At 45.1% G+C, this 27,322-nt stretch overlaps 1 protein-coding gene across 2 annotated transcripts; it reads right to left on the reverse strand.

Annotated features, from left to right (window-relative positions):
• Positions 1-438: 438 nt before the first annotated feature.
• On the reverse strand, positions 439-27,322 carry LOC147423085 (uncharacterized). 2 transcript variants are annotated; one of them, XM_086501981.1, is made up of 6 exons: positions 26,695-27,148; positions 25,401-25,468; positions 25,116-25,181; positions 24,941-25,025; positions 1,068-1,148; positions 439-971 (listed from the first exon to the last, which is right to left on the reverse strand). In XM_086501981.1, the coding sequence occupies exons 1-6, from the start codon at positions 26,879-26,881 to the stop codon at positions 781-783; spliced, it is 678 nt and encodes a 225-aa protein (XP_086358107.1). In that variant the 5' UTR covers positions 26,882-27,148; the 3' UTR covers positions 439-780. The 2 variants fall into 2 exon arrangements, with proteins under 2 accessions (XP_086358107.1, XP_086358106.1); XM_086501980.1 differs by lacking the exons at positions 24,941-25,025; positions 25,116-25,181 and having other exon boundaries at positions 25,406-25,468; positions 26,695-27,322.

The following is a 27,322-nucleotide window of genomic DNA, read 5'->3' on the forward strand; positions in this document are numbered from 1 at the left end:
ATACAAACTCAAACAATCTACATTGTGTGAGGTGTTCTATTCAACTTGTCCTCCTTGTGTGCACATTCCCGCAATCCTTACTCCCAAATTATAACTATTTTTCCAATTTCAAGGTTACGGATATTCAAAAAGTTTGCCAGTCTTGTCAAAGTCTAGAAAGTAGTCAAGGCAACCAGTTGCATCAGAGAGGAATGTAAAGCCCCTTGATACACTTGGTTGTGGAGGGACTCAAACTTGTTGCAAGTATAAAATATTAAAGATAATCAAATGTGTGAATTATAGATTTGCTTGTCATCAGATCAACAATGTTGAGAACATAATATGTCGCAATGTCGCATCCTTTACCACATTCAAAACCCTCACCTACACAACTCTACCTATATAGGGCTTCTATGTATCAATAAAACATGTAGATAGATAATTTTTTGAATCAATATAAACATGAAGAACATTTTCGATTTGAATTAGAGAAGAATGTACACAACATCGCATCTCAGAACATTTAGAAGAGTTAAATGTTACAGACCAGGATGTCAACTGCCAGAAGAGGCTGAACCTGCTTATCCCATAATGATGTGCCAACTTCTCTACTCGCACAGACGCTTTTCGCAAGCCTCTCGCGGCCGCGTGACAGTAAATCAGACTTAATATAAAAAGGATCTCAAAAGGAACCTGCAAAGCCTTTGAATGTGAGTGTGAAGATAGGGTGAGTGTGAATCAACACTGGCCTGGTCAAAAGTAACATTCTTAGGAGTGTGCTCCATCCTCTTGTCTATGTGTTCAATGAAGATCCAAACTTGTGGGTACCACTGAAGTGGACACCTCTTCATGAGAGATCTGAGTGTCACAACTTCTACTATCGCAAGGAAGCGTCTTGCCATTTGAATCTGGCAACGTTATAATCCTCTCCAATGTGAAATTATGGTTTGTGTAGATGCAGCAATCTGCTGCAATCTTCATAGCTTTAATTGCTGCTCAAAACAATTTCAACAAGATTTTCTCAATGCAAGAAGAACACCATAACTCTGCCACAATTTTTCTCATTGAATTGAAGTGTTCGCGCATACCAATTGCCTCTGCATCCATGTTGGGTACATCAATCAAAGCTCTTGCTGCTGCAGTTGCATAAGGCCCCCCAGATCCAATTGCTGAACAAAACAATAACATCAAAAGAAACAAATCAAGAAAACTGGCTTTTCGTCAATCAGCCACTACCCCTCTCGCCAGGTTTCCGTAAGAGAGGCATGAACAGACAAAAACATACACAAAAACTATAAGATGGCCAAAGTACCAACAAGACTCAAATAGTCCAAGAACAAGTCATAAGCAGAGAGAAAAATTTGGTCCTGCTTTTTGGAGGCTCCCCCACTCCCAGTTCATCCGAGCGCTTTTCAGGCAGAGCTTGCAGTGGCTTACTAGAAGGAAAAAAAAGGGGGCTATTTTGAGCGCAATTTTTTTAGGGTCTTCAGGGTCATTTGGCTATTTTGCAAAAATCATTTGTCAGAAGAGTGCCACTCAGGCAGATGCTCTGGGCTCCCATTTTGGTAATTTTTTGTAAAATTCAGAGTGTTCCTGGGAGTGCTGTAAGGTTTCATATAGAATCGGTGCTCTTGAAATTATAAAAGTGTTTGTTTTGCAACTGAGGCAGGGTGAAAAATAAGACCCCTTCAAGAATTTGTAAGTGTAGATGGGTTGCCAAATATATTCTCCTCCATAAACCTATTAAGGAAGGATCTGGAGAAAATCCTTTGAAATTTCTTGCCTTGGACTCTTTTTATCGGAGCTTAGATGTCACACACAGAGAGAGAAATGAAATGAAATGAAATGTTATATTAACGTCTTCAAAAGGCCAAAATGACCTATGAGACCAATCAGTTACAAAATAGTGAATCTAATACCATGTCTGGGTACAAAAGAACTAGAAAAGAACTAGAAGTGGAACAAAATACTACTACTACTACTACAATCTAAAACTACGTGGGTGTAGCAGCTGATACAATAGGTACCCGGTAAACTGGATGTAACAGTGTGTGAAACAAAGATGGAAGAAATGGTGAGGATCCATCCTCATCTGCACTCTGGATGTCGAGAGAGTATGGCTCGAATCTTCTGTTGTAGTCTCCGTCGATGCTGTGTAGCTCCTCTCCTCAGTCGCGGTCGTCTGTATCTCTGTAGCTCCAATGCTCGGTCGATGAGAGTGCCAGTAGTGGTCGAATGAGTGTGGGACGAGCTCTGCAGTGGTGGCTGCTCCTCTGGCTGTCCCATATCTAGTGAAAAGAAATCTGTAATGTGTCTCTGGGACTGCCTCTCTCTAGCTCTCCCCAGTAAAGTGTCTCTATACCTGTGTAACTCAAGTAGATATAGTCCAAGACATCTCTGATCCTCATAACTCATGACCCTAGATAGAGGACCAAAACCCTCTCTGAATAAGCAGTGGAAACGCCCCCGTATCTCATAGAACACTGTGCAATGACATATGTAGTGCAACTCTGTCTCTGGCTCTCTCTGGCATAATCGGCATATCCTGCTGTCTGCTGGTATCCCTCTGAATCTACCGGTCTCAATCTCGAGCTGATGTGAGGATGTGCGTATCTGACCAATGGCACAACGCAAACCATGAGACATATGTGTGTCCATGTAGCTGGGTCGAATCACAAACCCATCTCCTGTGAGGTGGAGAAGATGCTCTCTATAGAAAGCCATCTTTGTGCTCAACTCCTGAGGCGGCTCTATCCATGTCCTCCTGGTGTCGAGCTGGATCAGGTCCTGACGAATGAGTCTAGTGATCTCCACCCGTGTAAGAGACAGCGAGGGTGCCTGAAGAGAATACTGGAAAGGGGGCAACCTGTCCATGGTGAAGCCATGCGTCTGAAACCATGAAGTCATCTGTGCATACCAGCATGAAGTGTCCCCCTGAGAGAGAGAGAGAGAGAGAGAGAGAGATGAACGAGGTACCACTTCCTTTTTCATGAAGGCTTTGGATCATTGCGTGAGATCATGTGTTTTAAGGTTCAGAGGTGCCTTGTACTCTTTTTATTGGAGCTTAGATGTCACACAGAGGAGAGAGAGAGAGAGAGAGAGAGAGAGAGAGAGAGAGAGAGAGAGAGAGAGAGAGAGAGAAATATATAATGAAATGATATATTAACGTCTACAAGAGGCCAAAATGACCTATGAGACCAACTGATTACAATGATGAGTCTAGTACCAAGTCTGGGTACAAACAAGAAAACTACAAACAAAGAACTGATAGGAGTGCTACCGACTCCTATGGGTGGCTGGTAGGCTGAGCAATGGTATCACCATAAAGGTACAAAGTGGGGATAAGTGTCACCATGATACAATATAACAGTAGCATGAAGCCTATCCCGATCGACATTCTGGGTGTCGTGCTAGAATCCTATGGATCCTCTGCCGCAATCTCCGCCGGTGCTGCGTGGCTCCCCTCCTCAGTCGCGGTCGTCTCGATCTCCCTAACTCTGTAGCTCGATCAATGAGAGTACCGCTGATGTGTGTATGGGTGGGAACCGAGCTCTCTGGTGGTGGTGTCCCCTCTGACTCTGTGGTACTCAGACTGAAGAAATCTGAGATGCATCTCTGGGACTGTCTCTGTCTTTGCCCATTCAGTAGAGCGTCTCTATGTCTCTGAATCTCAAGTAGGAATAATCCGAGACATCTTTGATCCTGATATCTCATGACTCTGTCTAACGAGTCAAAACCATCTCTGAATAGACAATGAAAGCGTCCCCGTATCTCATAGTAGACTGTGCAGCGACATATGTAGTGAAACTCTGTCTCTGGCTCTGCATGGCATAACTGACATATCCTACTGTCTGCTGGTATGCCTCTGAATCTACCTGTCTCAATCCCAAGCTGGTGTGAAGATGTGCGAATCTGGCCAATAGCACATCGTAACCTATGAGATAGATGTGTGTCCATGTAACTGGGCCGTGTGACAAATCCGTCTGTCGTGAGTTGAAGAAGATGTTCTCTATAGAAAACCCTCTTCGTACCCAACTCCCGTGATGGTTCTATCCATGTCCTCTTGCTATCAAGCTGGATAAGATCCTGCCGAATGAGTCTAGTAGTCTCCATCCGTGTAAGAGCCAAGGATGGTGCATCAAGAGAATACTGGAAAGGGGGCAGCCTGTCCATGCTGAAACCATGCCTCTGAAACCATGAGCTCATCTGTGCATACCAACATGATGTATCTCCCTGTAATGCCAGCTGTCTGGATGACTCGAGAGCAAGCCTGGCATACCTGTCCCTGGTGGTGTCCCATAAGCTGTGTACAAATGATACTGATCTGGTGAGTGCCTCAACCTCCATAGGTGGGGCAGCCAGCTCCGCTCGTATGATGTCATGTGGGACTCAGGCCTTGGCTCTAATCAGCCTAGAAATCATAGATATCAGGGGTCTCTCCATATTAGTCCATCTAGCACTGTCAATAGACGGTCCCCAAACCTGAACCGCGTAGTGCATAACTGAAGCGACCAAAGTATCGAAAAGCCAGAGCTTTGTTCGAGGTTCCTGGAACTGAACTTGCGAACAAATCCTCTCTAAACCACCTAGGGCTGCATAGGCACGAGTCAATCTAGTGTCTGCTGCCATTTTCAGTGTGAACCTCGGTCCACTAAAGACCACCCCAAGATATGTGTATGCATCAGTGTACTCCATACTGTCCTGACCATATGTGAAAGTAGGTGCTGATCTCCTAACCCACTGTGGCGTGGTATTAAATACCATGACCTTGGTCTTACCAAGGTTGACAGACAATCCACTATCCTCTGCAAAACTATGCAATGCGTCCAAATGTCTTTGCATACCCTCTGGCGATTCTGATATCAACACGATATCGTCAGCATACAATAAAAGAGGGATCCATGTCCCTGCAAGCTGAGCACCTCTATCTCCTCCTCTGTCAATATAATCAGAGACCCCATCAACATACATGCCAAATAAAGTAGAGGACAGTGGGCATCCCTGTTTCACTCCGATGGTGGAGTGAACTATGTCGGATATCCCCTCTGATGTGCGTACATGACCCATCACTGAACTGTACAATGCCATGATCCCCCACATCAGCTCTGTGGGTACCCCCAATTCCATAAGCCGGTGCATCAATCTGGCCCTCGGCACTGTGTCAAACGCTTTGCGAAAATCCACAAAGCTGCAGTATATCCGTCTACCATGTGCTCGACCCTCCTCAATGATAGCTCTGAGTGTAAAGACATGATCTAGTGTGGAGAAACCCCTTCTGAAACCAGCCTGCCCAGGTGCTCGTATGCCCATAATCTCTGCCCAACTGCTCAGCCTATGCTCGAGGATGGATGCATATAACCGTGCCAATGTGTGTCCTACCATGATAGTACGGTAATTCCCCGGCACTGTGGGGTCACCTGTCTTGAAGATAGGTACAATAGTAGATAATCTCCAAGACTCAGGGAGACCCTCACACATGACACGGTTGAATAGCCGTGCAAGCATCTCTGCCAACAAATCCCCAGCATGTATAATGTGCTCTGCTACCAAACCCTCATGATCCTGTGCCCGTCTGGTCTTCATCCTGTCAATGGCCTCCTTTACCATCTCAGTGGTAAAGAAGGTGCTCGTAGCCGGACATGGCTGTGGTGGGTCTGGTAATGGTGGTTGTCCAGGTACAGTGTATAAAGATGTTGCATACTGCCCCCATATCTCTGTAGAAGTAATCACTGGTGGGGGAGACTTCTCATGGAATAGACGCCAAGCCTCTCCTGAATCTCTACTAAGGAAGAGCTGATATAAATCTTGCTCCATCTGGACCAAGAAAGCTCGCTTCTTCCGCCGCACTAGTCGTCGTGTAGCAATGCGAGACTGTCTATAGGTGATCACTCCCAATGTAAGGTCCCGCTGTATCTGAGCTCTCCTCTATCTACACTCCTCATCATACCAGTTGTTCTGAGGCATGTGTCCAAAAAGACGTCTCTGCCCCGGCTGAGTGTGTGGATATGCCTCTGTCGCTGCCCCATGTAATGTCACTGTCAGCATAGATGTGATCTCCTCCACTGTGTATACTGGCTCTGATGTGCATAAAAGCCTACGTATCTCCTCTACATAGACTGAGTCAGTCTCTGGTGTAAAAGTATAGCGTGTATGTCCACCACCCCGTGAGGCCTGAGATGTATTGTACTCAAAGGAGACTGATAATGTTAAAAGTGCATGATCTACTGCTATCCCAACTGGCCTGGGCCCCACTGTGAAATCCTGAATGTGAGAGATAAAGCTCGGATGTGTCAGAACATAGTCTACAGTGCTGGACCCATGTCTATGTGGAAAACAAGTAAAACCTGTAGACAATGGGAAAGTTGTTAAGCCATTCAGTATGGCTAAACTGTGAGTAGTCGTCATCTCTCTCACTCCCATACTCTGTATGTTCTCTGTCGTGTGAGCATCTCTCAAGTCCCAACTCCTCTGGCTCTAGCTCTCTAAGCATCTCCTCTGATGTGTCATAGAAGACTGTCTGTGAGCTACCTGTACGGGCATTGAAATCCCCCAGGAGTATGATGTCTCCATCTCTGGAGAACTCCCAGATATCATCATCAAGTGCAGAGTAAGGAGACTGTCCTCTGGGTGAAGCATATACTGAAGTGCTGGGAGGAAAATAGCATATGGCGATGTACAAGAAACGTCCAGTCTCTGCCCTCAGCCTCACCCACAAGTATCTGGCCTGATCATCTCTCCGAACTATGCGCAATAGTGGTTGGAGCTCCTCTCTGAAAAGAACTGCTACACCTCCTGATCCTCTAGTCCCATGTGCAGTTCTGGTGCATGTCCTACAAGCTGTCTCCCATCTGTATCCTGATATGTGCGGCATCAACTGTCCTGGAGCCTGATGAGTCTCTGAGTAGAAAACAATGTCTCTGTCTCTGAAGCTATCCTCAAAGGCCCCCACATCAAGTCTATACGAACCATTACAGTTCCAAACTGCCATCTTGAGAGTGGTCCCATAGGTCTCGCACCGTCATGTAGAGCGGTGCTCTGTAATCACTACTCGTCCATTTCTGTAGAAAGCTAACTTCCCCTTCTCCCTTGCTGCTATAATCTCTGGCATGACCTCTCTCATATGTGCAAGCTGTGAGAGCGTAAGATCATCTCCTAAAAAGATACCTGTTTTCTTGAGGGTTGGCCTCTTCTTTAAAAAGTCTTTCTTTTCTTCCATGGAGGGAAAGCGCAAAATGAGAGCCCGTCCTTTTGAACTCTCCCCATTACCTTCACTCTTCTTGCCCACTCTCCAAGCTTGTGTGTGCGAGGGCTTCTCCACTCCCATCATGGACATGAGGTTCTTCACCTCTTGGTCCACTTTATCTGAATCTTTTAGGCCGGTCACTCTCACGTGTAGAGCGCGTACCCTTCTTGTTCCTCTTCTAGTGTTTTGTTGATGATGTCGGGTGTAGTCGGAATTTCCTTGCCCTTTCCCTTCTTGACAACTTCAATCCATTTTTCAGCCTCGTCCATTTTCTTTTGCGTTTTGGAGAGAACCTCCACCCATGAGGTCTTCATTTCTCCTTCCTCCTTTATTTCTTTGACTTGTGCTCGTATACTATTCAGCTCGTCAATCATTGATGGCTGAATTTCCCCATCTTCGAGGCGTCTTCCCTCTTTGGTTTCGTCGAGTTCCTCCCGAAGGGCTGAGATGCTACTTTTTAAAGCTTGAATTTCGTCCCAGAACTCCTTGCGTTCTAGTTCCCTCGCCTGTTCCTCCCTCTTTTTCCATTCGAGAATTAAATTCTTCTCTTTCTTCCACTCATCCATGTGAGCTTTGCATTCTTTCAACTCCTTTTCAATGGCTGTCATCCTCTTGCTTGTGACCATGTAGTGCGCCGCCATTTGTCTTGCCTTATTTGTTTCACTTTCTGAGAGAGAGGAGAGAGCACCGCATTATGCATACATATGTTTCCCCATTCAGCCTACATGGCATATGTTTGCTTTCTGTATGTGTCAATTTGCAATTTCTGTGAGCTTTGCAGTTTTCAAATTCCTTGCAAATAAATCCCTGCAGGTTTGATGAACGTTGCAAGCCGGTAAAGCTGGTGGGCACTGCAGAGGGTGACGGCGATGGGAAGTCTAGTACTGAGTTGATAAAGAGAGAGAGAGAGAGAGGGTGCGCCAGTGACCTGCACCCTTTTCGTTTCTGCAGCCCTGTACTTTCAACAACCCCAGCCTGCCTTAAAACCTGTGCGCTGTGGTACTGAGGCTGAAAACTTGCGCACTGTGTTGCTGAGGCCGAAATTTGCGCGCTGTGGTGCTGAGGCTGAAACCTGCGCGCTGTGGAGCTGACTGAAACCTGCGCGCTGAGGCGCTGTGGTGCTGAGGCTGAAACCTGCGCGCTGTGGAGCTGACTGAAACCTGCGCGCTGAGGCGCTGTGGTGCTGAGGCTGAAACCTGCGCGCTGTGGAGCTGACTGAAACCTGCGCGCTGAGGTGCTGAGGCTGAGAGAGAGAGAGAGAGAGAGAGAGAGAGAGAGAGAGAGAGAGAGGCCCCATGCTGCCAACACAGAGAGCCCTTGGAGAATTTTTCAAATAAATGAAATGATATATTAACGTCTTCAAGAGGCCAAAATGACCCCTGAGACCAAACCGTTACAAACTGGTGAATCTGATACCATGTCTGGGTACAAAAAAATATAATGAAACTAGACATGCTAATAGCTGGAACTGTGTGGGGTATGTGTGATCACTGAATCCATCCTCATCTGCACTCTGGATGTCAAGATAGTATGGCTCGAATCCTCTGCTGTATCTCCTCTCCTCAGTCGCGTGCCTCTCGATCTCCCTAACTCCAACGCTCGGTCAATGAGAGTACTGCGGGTGTGAGTCTGGGCTGAGCTTTGCAGTGGTGGCTGCTCCTCTATCTGTCTAGTGTCTAGAGTGAAGAAACCAGTAATCTGTCTTTGGGATTGTCTCTCTCCAAGTCTCCTCAGTAAACTGTCTCTATGTCTGTGTAACTCAAGCAAATACAATCCAGGACATCTCTGGTCCTGATATTATGGAGAAAGGTCCGAAGCCTTCTCTGAATAGATATTGGAAGTGACCCCCGTATCTTGTCATACACTGTGCACTGACATATATAATGCGTCTCTGTCTTTGGCTCTGTGGCACAGGCAGCATATCCTGTTGGCTGCTGGTATCCCTCTATATCTACCGGTCTCGATCTCGAGCTGGTGCGAAGATGTCGAAATCTGACCAATGGCACACCGTAACCCATGAGATAGATGTGTATCCATATAGCTAGGTCGAATCACAAATCCATCCCCTGTGAGTTGGAGAAGATGCTCTCTATAGAAAGCCATCTACGTGCCCAACTCCTGTGCCGAACTAGGTCAGGTCCTGGCGAATGAGTCTAGTATACTAATCTCCATCCGAGTAAGAGACAATGATGGTGCATCAAGGGAGTACTGAAAGAGCAGTAAGCTGTCCATGCTGATGCCATGTATCTAGAACCATGTTGACATCTGTGCATACCAGCATGATGTGTCCCCCTATGAAGCTAATTGTTTGGAGGACTCAAGGGCCCAATCTGGCATATCTATCTCTGGCGGTATCCCATAGGCTGTGCATGAAGGAGATTGGTTTGGTAAGCGCCTCTATCTCCATAGGAAGAGCTGCTAGCTCCGCTCTAATGATCTCGTGTGGCACCGAGGCCTTGGCTCTAATCAGTCGGGAAATCATAGATATGAAGGGCCTCTCCATGACTCTCCATCCATCGTGACCCACAAAGGGTCCCCAAACCTGAACCCTGTATAGCATAGCTGAAGCTACCAAGGTATCAAAAAGAGAATAGAGAGAAAGAGAGAAATGAAATGAAATGTTATATTAAAACGTCTTCAAAAGGCCAAAATGACCTATGAGACCAAACTAATACATTCCTTGTGGATCTAATCCAATGTCTGGTTTAAAAAAAATAAAATGAAGTAAAAGTAAAGTGAAAGTGAAAGACTAAAATCGTCGTCATCATCATCAATGCCCAAGGATGCCCGCAATCGGGGGTTGTCCGAGAAACTATTGCATCAACCGTTAAAGAGCTTCGTCAATGTCTGCCTCTGTAAATAGTCGTATTGGGCATCTCCCATATTGTGCTAGAATAGTCCTGATCCTCTGATGGAGCCTCCGTCGATGTCGTGGTCGCCCTCATAGACGTGGGCATCTAGCTCTCCCGAGCTCAATGGCTCTGCCCACAAATAAACCTCTGGTATAAGTGGGGTCTAAAGCCTGCTGTGAAGCATGCTCATCTGGCTACCGAGTCCGTGCTCTAAAGAAGACAATGATCTCCCTCTGTGAATGTCTCCCACTGCATGGTCTCCTCAAGAGACTCTCCCTGTGTCTATGCAACTCTAGCAAAAACAACCCGGGGCATCTCTGATCCTGATATCTCATGACTCCAGCCAACGGTCCAAACCCCTCTCTGAATAGACAGTGAAAGCGGCCTCGTATCTCATAGTATATCGAACACTGACAAATGTGATGTAACTCTATCTCTGGCTCTATATGACACAACTGGCATATCCTAGCCTATGTTGGTACTCTCCTAAATTTGCCAATCTCAATCTCTAGCTGATGCGATGATGTGCGTGTCTGACCAATAGCACATCGTATCCCATAGTTCTTGTACATTGTGAGTGCGTTGTCTTGCTCTCTTCTAGCTCTATACGCACTCATAACAGTTTGGCAAGACTACCACCTCTTAAGCCTCTCAGCCATCATGGAGCCGACGATGGAAGGCGTCATCAACACATTGCAAAGCATCCAAGCTCACTTACAAGAACTTCGCGAGAGTAACGCTCAACTTCAAGCAGGGCAACCCCTAATCTTGGGACCGGTGTTGCAAGATCTTCAACGTCAACTTCAAGAGCTTCAAGAGATAAGCACACATCAAGCACTAGCTGCAAGATCCAGCTATTCTCAACAACATAAGAAGGAGCTGAAGGTCAGCATGCCTAAAAAATTTGATGGGACTAGATCAAAGTTTAGAGGTTTTCTCCAACAAGTGCGTCTCTTCATTCGCATGCAACAAGAGCGTTATCCAAATGATGCCTCTCAAGGAGGCCTTAATGGGACCCTCCTCTCGGGTACCGCTCTCTCTTGGTTTGCTCCCTTACTTGAAAAAGAATCTCCTCTCCTTCATGACTTGGAAGCTTTTGTGCGAGAGTTCTCTGCAACCTTTGGAGATACTAATAGAGCAAGGGCTGCTTAAACCAAACTTAGAAATCTTCGCCAAGGATCAAGATCTGCATCCGTCTATGCATCCGAATTTTGACAGCTCACTTGTGATTTAACTTGGCATGAGGAATATTTCATTAGCCAATTCCGGTGGGGATTAAAGGATGATGTAAAAGATCTTTTATTGACTATGCCAAAGGTTCACACATTAAGCGAGTTCATCTCTCCAGCAATAGAATGTGATAATCGACTATTTGAGAGACGACAAGAGAGGCGTCTTGGGGCACCATTGCGATCCCAAACAGAAGTGACACATGATGGCTACACACCTCAACAGGGCCATGAATCAAGCATTGAGCCCCATGCAAATTGATTCAACACAGTTTCAACCTCTCTCAGCCCAGGAGAAGCAAAGACGACGCATTAATGGCTTATGTATGTATTGCGGAGAGCAGGGGCACATTGTTCAACAGTGTCCAAGGAAGAGAAGGATGAAGATTCATGGTGCAGTGGCCTCAACGTGTTCGGAAAACATGGACGTCCAACCTCAATAAAGACCGACCGGTTGGACAAAAGACAAGCAAAAGAAGGTCTCTTTCTTCCCGCTGATTCCACTTCAAGTTTTATGCTACCAGTCAAGATCCATATGCTGGGTAGGCAAATGGACTGTGAAGCATTACTAGATTCGAGCGCAACGGTGTGCTTCATGGACAAAGAATTTGCAAAAGAACAAGGCATACCACTTGTGGAGAAGTCTAATCCAACAACTGTCGAGGTCATTGATGGTCGTCCCCTCGCTTCAGGGGATGTCAGGTATGAAACTCGCCCCATAGAAGTAACATTGAGGGAGCATGTTTCAAGAATAGCGTTCAATATCATACAAAGCCCAAGCAGTCTAATTGTTATTGGGTTACCGTGGCTTGGATTACATAATCCTAATATCAATTGGAGTGCTTGGAGAATTGAACCACGAAAAGTCCCAAAGAAGAAGGGAAGGCATAATAGGCCTATATATCTTGGAGCCAAGGTCTTCATGCGTGTAGCCAAAAAGTATCCAACTTTCCAAATATTTGCAACACCGACCGACACGTCAACAACAAAAATCATGGAGGCATTGCCATGTCAATATCAAGATTGCAATGATGTTTTTTAGAAGAAGAATGCAGACCTCTTACTGGAGTATCGACCCTATGATTGTGCTATAGAGCTTCAGGAGGGAACCCAACCCCCTTTTGGCCCAATATACAAGCTATCTCAAGATGAATTAGTAGAATTACGAAAAAAAATTGATGAGAATCTTGCTAAGGGTTCATACGGCATTCAAAGTCCCAAGCATGAGCTCCAATACTCTTTGTAAAAAAGAAGGACGGAACTCTCTGGATGTGCGTGGATTATAGGGGCCTGAACAAGATCACCGTCAAGAATCGCTATCCCCTTCCCTTGATCCCAAAGCTTCTTGAGTGTCGTGGCAAGGCAAGAATATTTACAAAAATAGACCTTCATGGTGCTTACAAACTAGTCAGAATAAAAAAGGTGGTGAATGGAAGACGGCCTTTCATACAAGGTATGACCACTTTGAATATACCGTCATGCCATTTGGTCTCACAAATGCCCCAGCAGTTTTTCAACATTTAATGAACGACATCTTTCGGAAGTATTTGGATTATTTTGTAATAATATACTTGATGATATCTTGATATTTTCCAAGGATCAAGAAGAGCATGAGCACCATGTACGGTTATGCTTGAAAAGCTTCATGCATCAGGGTTATATGCAAAGTTGGAGAAGTGCTCTTTTCATCAATCTAAGGTAGAATTTCTTGGTTATGTTATCTCTGAAAAGGGAATCTCCATGGATCCAAAGAAGGTTCAAACCATCCTTGATTGGAAGACACCCACCTCGGTAAGAGATGTCCAATGTTTCCTCGGATTTGCAAATTTCTATCGTATCTTTATCCAGGGATACTCCAAGGTGGTTACAACACTCACAAGGTTGACATGCCATAATAAGTTTGTTTGGGACTCAGAGGCAGCGAAAGCTTTTCAGACTCTCAAGCAAGCTTTCACGACCGCACCCATTCTAATTCACGCAGATCCTACAAAGCCTTTCATCCTAGAAACAGACGCTTCAGATTTTGCCTTGGGCGCTATTCTATCCCAAGTAGGTGAGGATGGTCGGGTACATCCAGTGGCTTTTCATTCCCGCAAGTTCTCGGCTGCAGAAATCAATTATGAAATCCATGACAAAGAGCTCTTAGCAATTATCGACTCCTTCGACACTTGGTGTCACCTACTTGAAGAAGCTCACTGTCTATACAGATCGCAAGAATTTGGAATACTTCATGGCATCCCGCGTCTTGAATCGTCGCCAAGCCAGGTGGAGTGGTATCCTATCAAGGTTTGATTTTCTTATCTCTTATAGGCCTGACCGTCTACAAGGTAAGCCAGATGCCTTATCAAGAAGATCCTACCTTGCACCTAGAGAAGGCGACACAACATTTGATCAACAAGAGTCAGTGATTTTGAAACTTGAGCAACTTAAGCTAAACGCCACCATAAGCCAAGCTCCTGAAGATTCTACTTTTCTTTCTAAGGTGAAGACGCAAATTGCCAAGGACCCACTTGCTCAGAATATTAGACAACAACTACAAGGACAAAGGGTTAATGAGGACTTTCAAGAAATTGATGGACTAATTTACTATAACGGTCTTCTCTATATTCCGCCAGGACCAACACGCTTGGAGGTACTTCAGCAGCGGCATGATCTTCCATCAGCAGGGCATTTTGGGATTAAAGACAATTGAGCTTCTCTCCCGTGACTTTTGGTGGCCTCAAATGTGGAAGCTTGTTAAGGATTATGTAGGCACTTGTGACACTTGCAATAGATCAAAAGCCCCTTGTCATCGTCCTCATGGGTTACTCCATCCCTTGCCCATTCCAAGTAAACCATGGTCATCCATCTCCATGGATTTCATTGTAGAGCTACCCTTGTCACAAAAATTTGACTCCATTTTAGTAGTCGTGGATCGGTTTACAAAAATGGAAAACACCGGCGAAGGTACGGCCAAACTCTTTCTACACCATATCTATCGTTATCACAGATTACCGGATGACATAGTTTCTGATCGAGGCCCATAATTCATCTCTAGCTTTTGGAAAAGCTTATTCAAGCTACTCAGAGTACAAATCAACCTCTCATCAACCAATCACCCACAAAGTGATGAACAAACTGAGAGAGTAAATCAAGTTTTGGAACAGTATCTCCGTTGTCCTATCAATTATCACTAGGATAATTGGGTCGAGCTCCTACCGCTAGCAGAATTCTCCTACAATAACTGTTTTCACGCCTTCACCCGTCACACTCCATTCTTTGCTGATTATGGTCAACATCCCAAACAGGATATCCACAGACACCATCAAGTCAAGAATCCAACTGCTATTCATCTTGCACAACGGTTATCTGCAATTCACAAAGAGCTTACAATTCATATCAAAGAAGCTCAATCCAAGTATAAGGAAAGTGCAGATCTCCATTGTATACTGCATCCAAAATACAAAGAGGAGGATAAAGTGTGGCTCCTTCGGCGTGATCTACGTTCATCTCGTCCCTGTCAAAAGCTCGATTATCGAAGGCCTGGCCCGTTTAAGATTATCCGTCAAGTCAATCCAGTCACCTATCGACTCCATTTGCCCTCATCCATGAAGATGCATTCGGTCTTTCATGTCTTCATCCTAGAACCTTGTCACACATCTAACATCCCAGAAAGAGCCCTACAACCACTTCCTCCGGTTGAGATTCAAGGACATGATGAATATGAGGTCGAGAAAGTCCTAGATTCTCGAGTTTCGCGTGGCAGGTTACAGTATTTGGTGCATTGGAAAGGCTATGATGTCAGTGAAAGAACCTGGGAACCAGCACACAATCTTCAGCATGCACCTCTCAAAGTCCAAGAATTCCATCAACATCATCCATGGAAGCCCCAGTCAAGGAACATCACCGCTCCTCGTGGAACTCGTCGCTAGAGGAGGGGGTAATGTCATGGATGCTTGAGAGTCAGCCATCGCTGATGTCATCGCCTGTGTCATCCCCTGCATCATCGCTGAAGCCATCGCCTGCATCATTGCCTGTGTCATCGCTTGCATCATCGCCTGTGTCATTAGCTGCATCATTGCTCATGTCATCACCTGTGTCATCGCCTGCATCATCGCTAGAAGATTCTAGAAGCTTGGAGGAGGTTCCGGAAGAATCTAGAAGTCTCTGGAAATCTCTAGAAAGTGGAAGAAGGATCTAGAAGGTTCTAGAAGAACTAGAAGGAACAAGAAGGTTCTAGAAGATTCTAACCTCCTCAAGAAGAACCTAGAAAGTTGTAACCTCCTCAAGTAACCTCCTCAAGCACTAGTATAAATAGGGGTCTTGGGCCACAAGCCCCTCAGTCTTGCCAACACCAGTTGTGAGGCTCCCATGAGGAAAGCCCTCTTCTAGTTCTTGTCTTGTCCTTGCAATCAAGCCTTGTCTTGTAATCAAGTCATGTAATCCAAGCCTTGTATCTAGCTCTCTTAATAAAGTATTAAGTCTTGTAATCAAGATTAAGCTTATCATCAAGTCCCAAGTTCTTGTACATTGTGAGTGCCTCCTCTTGCTCTCTTCTAGCTCTATACGCGCTCATAACAGGTCTCAGAGAGAGAGAGAGAGAGAGAGAGAGAGAGAGAGAGAGAGAGAGAGAGAGAGAAATGAAATGAAATGAAATGTTATATTAATGTCTTCAAAAGGCCAAAGTGACCTATGAGACCAGAAAGTCACAATGTGGTGCATCTGATACAAAGTCTGATTAACAAAATAAAAATACTATAGAATCCTAAGCTGCTAGATGTAAGCTAAGCAGCTAGTTGGGCTTGTGTAGGATATGAGTAGGGGGTAGGGGGTGAAGTGAATGGGGGCTAAGACAACATAGTGTGGGTGTACCCTCAGAAAGAGCTAAAATCACAAGAGATCTAGCATCGCTCGTTGGTGGATCTCATCAATCTCCTCCATGGTCAATAGTCTAACCGGGCGTCGTGCATGTCGGGCCAAAGTGATCTGAATCCTCTGATGCAACCTCCATCCATGCTGTGTAATCCTCCGCAATCGTGGGCGTCTGGATCTCCCTAGCTTGGTTGCTCGGTCGATCGGCGTGCCTCTGGTGCGAGGAGAATGTGGGCTCTGCTACGGTAGTAGCTCCTCCAGATGTCTAGTGTCTGGTTTAAAGAAGTCTGTGATCCTTCTTTGAGACTAGCTAGCCTCTCCTCTCATCAGGCTCTCTCTATGTTTGCGCAACTCAATTAAAAACAATCCCAAGCATCTCTCGTTCCTGTACTCCATGACTCTAGAGAGCTCTGAACAAGCAATGGAACCGGCCTAGTAGACTGGGCAGTGGCATGTGTAGTGCAATTCTGTCTCAAGCTCCATGTGACACATCGGGCATGTCTTGGCCTCTGCTCGTACTCTGTTGTATCTACCAATCTCGATCCGAAGCTGGTGTGAAGATGTGCGTATCTGGCCAATAGCGCATCGTGTCCCATGAGATAAGTGGGTGTCCATGTATATGGGCCTCGTCACAAAACCATCCTCAGTGAGCCGGAGAAGATGCTCTCTATAGAAAGCCATCTTTGTGCCCAGTTCCTGTGCCGGTTGTATCCAAGTCCTCCTGGTATCAAGCTGAGTCAGGTCCTACGGATGAGCCTGGTGATCTCGGACTGTGTAAGAGTCAGAGAGGGTGCATCCAATGAGTACTGGAAGGGGAGCAATCAGTCCATGCTGAACCCATGTCCCTGAAACCATGATGTCATCTCCCTAAACCAGCATGTTGTGTGTCTCCTTGCAAAGCTAACTGTCCAGAGGACTCAAGTGCTAGGCGGGCATATTTGTCGTTGGGGAGGTCCCACAAGCAGTGTAAAAAGGAGATTGATCTAGTAAGCCCCTCAACCACTAGTGGGGGGGCAGCTAGCTCTGCATATCATGTGGTACTGAAGCCTTGGCTCTAATAAGCCGCCAGATCATAGAGACTAAAGGATTCTCCATGTCTCCCCATCCATCAGTGCGACACGACCTCCTGTGATGGTCCAATGAAGCCCCCATATCTGAACTCCATAGAGAAATGCGAAAGCCACCATAGTGTCAAAAAGGCAGAGCTTCATCCGAGGCTCCTGAAAGTGAATCTGTGAACACATCCTCTCCAATCCACCCAATGCTGCATGTGCTCTAGTCAGTCTAGTGTCTGCTCTCCTCAATGAAAATGTTGGTCCACTAAAGACCACCCCAAGGTAGTTGTAAGCATCTGTATACTCCACTGTCTCAAGGCCATATGTGAATGTGGATGCTGATCTCCTCGCCCACTGTGGGGTGGTGTTCAACACCATAACCTTGGTTTTACCAAGGTTGACAGACAGACCACTGGCGTGAGCAAACCTATGCAAAGCATCCAAGTGACGTTGCATCCCCTCCGGAGAGTGACGAGTCGGAGATCAATACAATATCATCAGCATATAACAATAGTGGAATCCATGTCCCTACCAACTGTGCACCTCTATCACCCTCTCTCTCAATATAATCAGAAACCTCATCATATATACCAAATAGAGTAGGAGAGAGTGGGCAGCCCTGCTTAACCCCGATAGTGGAGTGAACTAATGTAGATAACCCCTATGGAGTGCGTACATGCCGCACTACTGACCTGTATAATGCCATAATCCCCCAAATCAGCTCTGTGGGTACTCCCATCTCCTGCGGTTTGCGCATCAATCTAGCTATAGGCAATGTGTCAAATGCTTTGCGGAAGTCCACAAAGCTACAATAGTTCCGTCTCCCATGTGATCTGCCCTCCTCAATAATGGCTCTCAGTGTCAGAATGTGGTCAAGAGTAGAAAAACCTCTCCTGAACCTTGCCTGCCGGTTGCACGTATACCCTCCCATAATTCCCAAGCTCCATAGGGTCTCTTGACTTGAAGATAGGTACAATAGTAGATAGACTCTAAGTATCAGGCAAACCCTCACACATGGCACGGGGTTGAACATCACTGCTAGAAGCTCTGCGAGCACATCCCTGGCATGTATAAAATGCTCAGCCACTAAGCCATCATGATCATATGCTCTCCCAGTCCTCATCCTATCAATGGCCTTCTTCACCATCTTAGCAGTGAAAAAATCACGTGTATGGGCATAGCTCGGGGGGGTCGGGAAGAGGCGGCTGTCCAAGAACTCTGTACAGAGATGACGCATACTCGCCCTAGGCCTCTGTAGAAGTAATGGCAGGAGGGGAGGAGTGCTCATGAAAGAGTCGCCATGTCTCACCTGAGTCCTGACTCAAGAATAGTTGATATATATCCTACTCTAGTCGAGCCAAAAATGCCCTCTGCTTCCGCCACACTAGGCGTCGGAAGGCAATCTGTGACTGTCTATGAGTGATGTCCCCCAAAAGCACCTCTCTCTGAAGCCTGGTTCTCGTCTTGGGGCACTACTCATCATACCAGCCGTTTTGGGGCATGCTCCTAGAACGTTGTCTCTACTCAGGCTGGGTGTGTGGGTATGCCTCTGCTGTTGCATCATGCAATGTTTGTGTCAGTATAGTAGTAAGCTCCTCCGCCTTGGCTCCTCAGTGCACAGGCGTCTGAACTCGAAAGAGATGGTCATCAACACAAGGGCATCATCTACTGCCACACCACCAGGTCTAGGTCCCCAACTATGAGGTCCTAGATACTAGAGATAAAGCTCGGCTGTGCCATGACATAATCCAATGTGCTAGCTCCATGTCTGTGTGGAAAGCATGTAAAACATCCCGCAGTAGGGAATCTCAATAGGCCATTCAAAATGACCAATCTATGTATAGTCCCCATGTCTATCAAGTGCCGTCCATACTCCGTATGCTCCACATCTTGTGATAGTCTAGATAGGCCCATCTCTGCAACATCCAGCTCCCTTAGCATCTCCTCTGAAGTATCATTAAATATTGTATGGTGATGGGCAGCAATCCTAGCATTGAAGTCCCCCAGGATGATAATGTCACCATCCCTAGAGAACTCCCATATGTCATCATCCAAAATAGAAAAGGGGGATTGTCCTCTAGGTGGTGCATATACTGACGTACTCAGAGGAAAGTAGCAAATAGCAATGTAGAGGTATCTACCTGTCTTTGCCCTCAGTCTCACCCATATGTACCTAGCCTGCTCATCCCTGCAGGCTCTATGTATCAATGGCTGCAACTCCTCCTGAATAAGACTACCACTCCCCCTGAGCCTCGTCCTCTGTGCTCTGATCGAGTTTCCTGTCTGCAAGCTGTCTCCCATTTGTATCCGCTAACATGTGGCATAGACTGCCTAGGGGCCTGATGTGTCTCAGAATAGAAGATGATGTCCCTCCTAGTGAAACTATCCTCAAAAGCACCCACATCAAGGCGTAGAGATCCATTACAATTCCAAGTAGCAACTTTGAGTGTGGTCCCATAGGTCTCGCGCCGTCATGCGGAGCACCTCTCCATAATAACCACTCATCCGTCTCTATAGAAGGCCAATTTCCCTTTCTCTCGGGATGCCCTTATCTCAGGCATAACTTCTTGCATATGAGCAAGCTGTGAGAGTGTGAGGTCGTCCCCAAGGAATATCACTGTCTTCTTTAGTGTAGGATGCTTCTTCAAGAAATTCTTCTTCGCTTCCATGGAGGGGAAGCAAAAGATCAATGCTTTCTCCTTGGAAGTCTCCCATTTCCTTCTCTCTTCTTTCCCACTCTCCATGCCTTTGTGTGAGTGACCTCACTACCCATCATAATTAAAAGTTCTTTTGACTTCCCCCTCCACATCATCACGGTCTCTTAGACCAGTCACTCGTACATGTAAAGCTCTATCCTTCCTCCTTTGCTCTTCCTCTAGGATCATGTTGATGATCGTGGGAGTGGGGATGGCTGTTGGTTCTTTCCCTTTCGCTTTCTTGGCGACTTCTATCTATTTCTTGGCCTCATCTACCCTCTTTTGTGTTTTCGTGATTACATCTATCCACGATGACGTCTTCGCCTCATGTTGCTTCTCTTCTTCTTTGATCTTCCGCACTTGTTCTTTGATGACTTTGAGTTCCTCTATCATTGAGGACTGGATTTCTCCTTCAAGCCCACTCCCCGCTCTAGTGTCCGCAAGCTCTCGCTTGAGGGCTGAGACTTCTTCCCGTAGTGCTTGGACTTCTACCTGAAAGGCTTCTTTCTCCTTTTTCCATTGCTTGCCCTCGTTGAAGACCATTTGGATCAGGTTGGCCTTTTCTTTCCACCATCCTTCCATCTACGTTTTCCAATCTTTCATCTCTTTTCCATCTGTATTATTCTCTTGTTCGTGACCATGAATGTTGCCTTCGTTACTGTCGAGGGAGACTTGCACACGGGTGAGTTGCTCTTGTTCTCCATTGCTAGAGAAATGAAATGAAATGAAATGATATATTAACCTCTTCAAAAGGCCAAAATGACCTATGAGACCATCAGATACAAAGTGGTGAATCTAATACAATGTCTGAAGTACAAGTACAAAAAAGTACAAGTACAAAAAGTACTGAAAGTAAAAATGAAGTGTGAAATGTGAAATCTGAAAATGTAGAATAGGCCCTCAATGACAATCTGGGTGTCATGCTAGAATGCCTCTGATCCTCTGTTGGAGTCTCCGTCGATGTAGTGTGCTCTTGTGTCTCGGTCGTGGTCGTCTCGATCTCCCGAGCTCAGTCGCCCTGTCAATGAGGGTGCCTCTCGTATGAATGCGGGTACAACCCTGTGCTGGTGGTTGGTCTCTTGGCTCCCTCGATCCAAAGAAATCTGTGATCTGTCTCTGCGACTGTCGTACTCCATGTCTCCTCAACAGACTATCTCTATGTCGGTGTAGCTCAAGTAGATATAGGCCAAGGCATCTCTGATCCTGATACCTCATGACTCTATCTAGGGGTCCAAAACCCTCCCTGAATAAGCAATGGAAGCGCCCTTGTATCTCATAATACACAGTGCAGTGGCATATGTAGTGTAGCTCTGTCTCTGGCTCTCTACCGCATAGTTGACATATCCTAGACTCCGGTGGTATCCCTCTGAATCTACCCGTCTCAGTCTCCAGCTGGTGTGAGGATGTGAGAATCTGACCAATAGCACATCGCAGACCATGAGACAAATGAGTGTCCATGTAGCTTGGACGAGTCACAAACCCATCTCACGAAAGTTGGAGAAGGTGCTCTTTGTAGAAAGCCATCTTGGTACCCAACTCTTGCATCGGCTCTACCCATGTCCTTCTGGTGTCCAACTGTATAAGATCCTGCCGAATGAGTCTAGTGATCTCCGTCCGTGTGACTGGTAGGGAGGGTGCATCCAGGGAATACTCAAAGGGAGGCAATCTATCCATGCTGAGACCATGCCTCTGAAACCATGAGGTCATCTGCACATACCAACATGATGCATCTCCCTGCATCGCTAGCTGTCTAGAGGACTCAAGAGCCAATCTGGTATATCTGCCTCTATGTGTATCCCATAGACTGTGCATAAAGGACACCGATCTGGTAAGAGCCTCTAAAACAACCAAAAAATACAAGAAACCCCAAAAAACAGCAAGAAACGACTGTGAAACCCTAAGAAACAAAGAAAATTAGTAAGACAAAACCCTAAAAACAGTGACAAAACTCTAAAAACAGCCAAAAAACAGTTTCGAAATCCTAAAAACAACAGAAAAGTGGTTGACGAAACCCTAAAAACAGTGAGTTCAAACCCATGAGAGAGAGAGAGAGACTTCTGCGTCCCGCTTGTTGTGTCCCTCCTAGTTTAACCTTTCATGAGTATTTGTATGAAATGTAATATTAACGTCTTCAAAAGGCCAAAATGACCTATGAGACCAAAAGGTTACATGTGGGGAATCTAATACCAGGTCTTGACCTATGAGACCAAAAGGTTACATGTGGTGAATCTAATACCAGGTCTGGGTACAAAAAGTACAAAGAACTGAAAAGAAAATAATGGGTAGGGGTGGGGTGAGAGCTGATACAAAGGGAATAGGAAATACAAAGGGTGAGCTGATACAATGGTGCTCTCTGATAGTCGAGGTATCATATACATATACAACAGTATACGGGACAGCTCCTATGTCGCGCCAGTATGATATGGATCCTCTGTCGCAATCTGCATCGATATTGAGAGGGCCCCCTCATCTATGGGCGACGGAACTGCCCCAACTCTATCGCCCGATCAAGCAGTATGCCTCTGGTGCCTCTGGTGTTGTTATGCTGTGGGGGCTGCTCGAACTTCTGTCTGTGACTGAAAGAAATCTGTAATCTTTCGTTGTCGCTGGATCTCTCTCATTGCGCCCCTCTTCAAGAGGTCCTCTCTGTGTTTGCTAATCTCCAGTAAGTATAAGCTGGGGCATCTCTGATCCTGGTATCTCATGACTCTAGAAAGTGGCCCAAAACCCTCTCTGAAATGATAGTGGAAGCAGCCTCGTATCTCATAGTATACTGGGCAGTGACATATGTAATGTAGCTCTGTCTCTAGCTCTATTTGGCACACCTGACAAATCGTGGACTCAGCCGGTACTCCTCTAAATCTGCTTGTCTCGATCTCTAGTTGATGTGAGGATGTGCGTACCTGACCAATAGCACATTGTATCCCGTGGGATAGATGAGTATCCATGTATCCTTGTCTAATCACAAAACCATAATCCATGAATTGGAGAAGATGCTCTCTATAGAAAGTCATCTTCGTACCTACATCATGTGTAGGTTGTATCCATGTCCTCTTCGTATCCAACTGAATCAAGTCCTGTCTGATGAGCCTGGTAATCTCTGCCCTAGTGAGGGAGATGGAGGATGCATCCAGAGAGTACTGAAATGGGGGTAGCCGGTCCATACTAAAGCCATGTAACTGAAACCAAGATGCCATCTCTGCATACCAACATGATCTATCTCCCTGCAATGCCAGCTGTCGCAAAAACTCTAGTGCTAATCGAGCATATCTGTCTCTAGGGAGAGCCCAAGTGCTATGCATAAATGAAACTGATCAAGTGAGTGCCTCCACTACCAATGGAGGAGCAGAGAGCTCCGCCCTAACAATGTCATGTGAGAGAGAGAGAGAAAATGAAATGAAATGAAATGTTATATTAACGTCTTCAAAAGGCCAAAGTGACCTATGAGACCTAAAAGTTACAATGTGGTGGATCTGATACAAAGTCCGAGTAACAAAAGTAACAAAATGAAATGAAAATGACAATGACAATATGACAAAATGACTAAATGACTACTATGGAATCCTAAACTCCAAGGTGTGAACTAATCAGCTAGCTGGGATAGCTAAAATCACAAGAGATCCAGCATCGGTCGCTGGCGGATCTCATCAATCTCCTCCATGGTCAGTAGTCTGACCGGGCGTCGTGCATGTCGGGCCAAAGTGATCCGAATCCTCTGATGCAGCCTCCGTCGGTGCTGTGTAGTCCTCCGTAGTCGCGGGCGTCTGGATCTCCCCAGCTCGGTCGCCCGATCGATCAATGTGCCTCTGGCGTGAGGCGGCGAGCTCTGCTGTGGTAGTAACTCCTCCGGGTGTCCACGTGAGAGAGAGAGAGAGAGAGAGAGAGAGAGAGAGAGAGAGAGAGAGAGAGTAGCAGGCCCCATGCTGCCAGCACAGAGAGCCCTTGTAGAATTTTTCAGTGCCACTACTGCAACTCCAGCAGGTTCAACTTCCTCATCCACCCTGTCATAGACACCTCTCTAGACGTGTAACGTTGGACCAGGCGAATGCCATTGTAGAGCCAGGTGTCCATGACCATGAGGACCTCACGTACAGCTTCCTCAACATCTACATATTCGAACCACATCGACCACCTGCGGAGGAGTACTGCATGACGACTCAACGGTCTCAAGGCAACCATTGATGGAGATACTGTGCTGAGAAGAGACTACTCCTACAACTCGCGCGTGTAGCCTACAGCTTCAGAGTCATTCAGAAGCATTTTCTTTTCGGTTTTAGCAGGGATTTAGTTAGAACTATGCTTCCACTTTTGTGACACGTTATAACAAGCGATAACATCAGTTGTACCTTGTTCTGGTCACATGGCCTTGAAGAGATGTTAGCATATCCGTCTTTCGTCTTTCATTCTATCTGAGGTTTTTGTGAAAATTCCCAGTCAATTGTTCGCTCTGATGAGGCTTCAATCAAGCTGCTGCTCCTTTGCAGACTAGTAACCGGAGCCCGTATCACTCCCATAAAAGGAACCTCCCTCACCTGATCCAGAACTGCCTTCAACTCCCTAGGCCTGGCTTCCTGGTGAAATTAACCTTTCCTTTCTGTGTACTATGTCCCCTGCATAAGTAGTGCTACCTCTATCGAAATATAAGTTCTGAACCCATCCCCATTAACACCTCCAGGCATCACATGTGCCGGATCGCCAAAGTGCACTGTTTTCCTGATAGCAAGGTACAGGACAACAATACACCCACACAATTTACTCAGAACACGCATATGAGAGCCCATCCGGCAGGAGCACATAGGCTTCCCGAAAGCCTGTGTGTCTAAACTTCTCTTCAGATGTTCACATGATATCTCTGAAGTCTAATTACAATGCTCCATTCATGACATTCAAAATACACATCTTTCTTAGCACAACACAATCATGTGTTTCTAAATCACCATTTCTGTTACTGTTAGGGACATGTCTGTCCATACTATCATGACATGTAGGGGTTAATTGTCCTTTCTAAACATATGCCATGTGACATTTTTCTTACCAACAACACCATCATGTGGTTCTAATACGTCACCGTTTCCTGTTATTGTCAATGAGATGTCCGCGTCCGCAACTACCATGACAGCCTGTTAGGATAATCTATAAGAACATGAGGAATAGGAACAAGGAAAAGGCTTATTGAACTTACAAGGCCTACACCTACCAAGAATGCTTACATCTAGACGTCGTAAAAACTTGTCAGTACGCCATTGCTTAGCCAGCTCAACAGATGCCCGTGTAAGCTAGAACATAACACACTATTTATTACAGCTTAGATATTCGCATATGACACCATATAGTCAATATTGACCGATTGCCATGTATACCTGTCCTGCAATCATGCCAGAAGACAAAGCCAAGTCATTTTATTATTAAAACAAGCAACTCTCTCACATATTATCCAATTTCATCACTCATAGAACACAGCGGTTGAAAAGCAAAAAATGATTGGCTCTTCAAGCTTTACCTGAATGCGCTTCAAGTTGGTTTTCCAATCTCTCAAATAACGTCAAAGCATCTGCTGTTGCTCCTGCAATCAATAAAGAATAGTGAACAACAGCATAACTTTCTTTAGTACACGAAAGCAGAAGAAAAAAATTATAGATCTTATCATAAGACCAACATCATATGCTAAATACTAAAGTCAAAATCTCAAACACTGTACAAGGGGCTAAAAAACTTGCACAATTAGGACACCAAAACCTATGCAAGAAAGAATAATAAAGCAAGACTAATTCAACAATTACTTTATTTGTTCAAAAATGAGGAAAAACATTGGCCACCTCAAAATGACTTCGACAAAAGGGATGGACAAATAAGTGAGAGTCTCCAAATTCAAATTTAGAACTGTTAATCATAGGAAAAAAGTAGTTTAAAGATATACTTTCTAAATTTCAATATCATACAACAGGACAGACATAAGACTAAACAACAATTCTTGATGCCTAATATAAGCTAGAGAAAAGAATGAGGCTCTATAGCATATAGACAATAAAGCAATAACAACACAATGAATAAACAACCAAACCTAAGACAATCTTGAAAACTGGCTAACATACGACCTTAACTGGAAAGACGCAATGCACAAGCAGATCTAACTTCACTGTGTGTCCAAACAAAAAGTGAAGATTGTCATCTTTCTCATGCTTGGACAACAACTGCTGCATTCCTACTCATGTTATAAGTGCCCAAAAGTAGGTGCAGATTTTGTATAGGTCAGTTGCTGATTAAACCTTGCTTTAAAAAGCCAACAAACTGAGTCTCCATCAGACTCCGGAGGTGATGTGCAAACTCAGCCATGACAAAGGGTATCACTTGCCAGTAAAAACAGCTGTACTGAAAGAGTTGAATAACAAATGAGGAAGTCATTAAGCTAATCTTGAACAAGACCTTTGGTAAAGACACTAAGAATAACATGAACAACAAAAATCAAGGCACAAACACAAAATAAGAAGTGTAAAAGAGAAATCGTGATGCTGTAAACAACAAATGCTTACAAGAACAAGAACCTATACTATCCCCAGTATCCACCATATGTACACAACTACCACTTTGTATGATTACCAACACACAATTCTGTATAAAATGCTAACTACATGGTAATACTTGTGTAAATGAACACAATAATCCATGAGTCATAAGAAACATATAATACAAATTGGTACAGCTTTTCCTTCTACTATTGTCAAATGAGATACCAGACAGAAAGTTTCCCATACATGTTCAGCTAAGATTCTAAATCTCGGCTTATTTCACCTGCAAAGCCACCAATTACATTCTCTCCAATCCTTCGAACCTTTCTAACATTTGGCTTCACAACTTCAGACCCAAGAGTTACTTGACCATCAGCTATGATAATAACAGTAGGACCTTTGCGAACACACAGCACTGTTGTACCAATCATTGTAGACTTTCCACAATGGAACCAATGCTGCCTGTCCATTAAGGAGCAGAATTCTTTAACTCAAAAACAATAAAATTCAAGTCTTGAAGCACCGTTAGGGTTTGATTTTGACAAAGATGAAAAATAAACAGGCAATAACCTAGCAGCTTGATAATCTAACTGCCCTTCACTTTTCCTTCCAACAGTACAACACAGGATTTTGTTTCCTGAAGGATACAGTCACTTCAATAAACGTGAGACTCTCTATAAAACTGCACATCTGAGAAATCAAAAGTTATTGATGCCTTCATAATTATTTTTTCATACGGGGCTAAATAAGCGCAATGTGATGGACAGACTATTTGTAGCACGTTTGCTACAAGGATGACGAATGACTTCTCTTCAAAACTTGAAAAGTAAGTAGAGACACCAGCAGAAAAAGGGCGCTTAGGACAATGCACTATGCAGAGACTTCTTGAACTTGAAGATGTATTAATTCTT

The sequence above is a fragment of the Adiantum capillus-veneris genome, chromosome 26, assembly GCF_014529385.1.
Source record: "Adiantum capillus-veneris isolate H3 chromosome 26, ASM1452938v2, whole genome shotgun sequence".
Classification (NCBI taxonomy): domain Eukaryota; kingdom Viridiplantae; phylum Streptophyta; class Polypodiopsida; order Polypodiales; family Pteridaceae; genus Adiantum; species Adiantum capillus-veneris.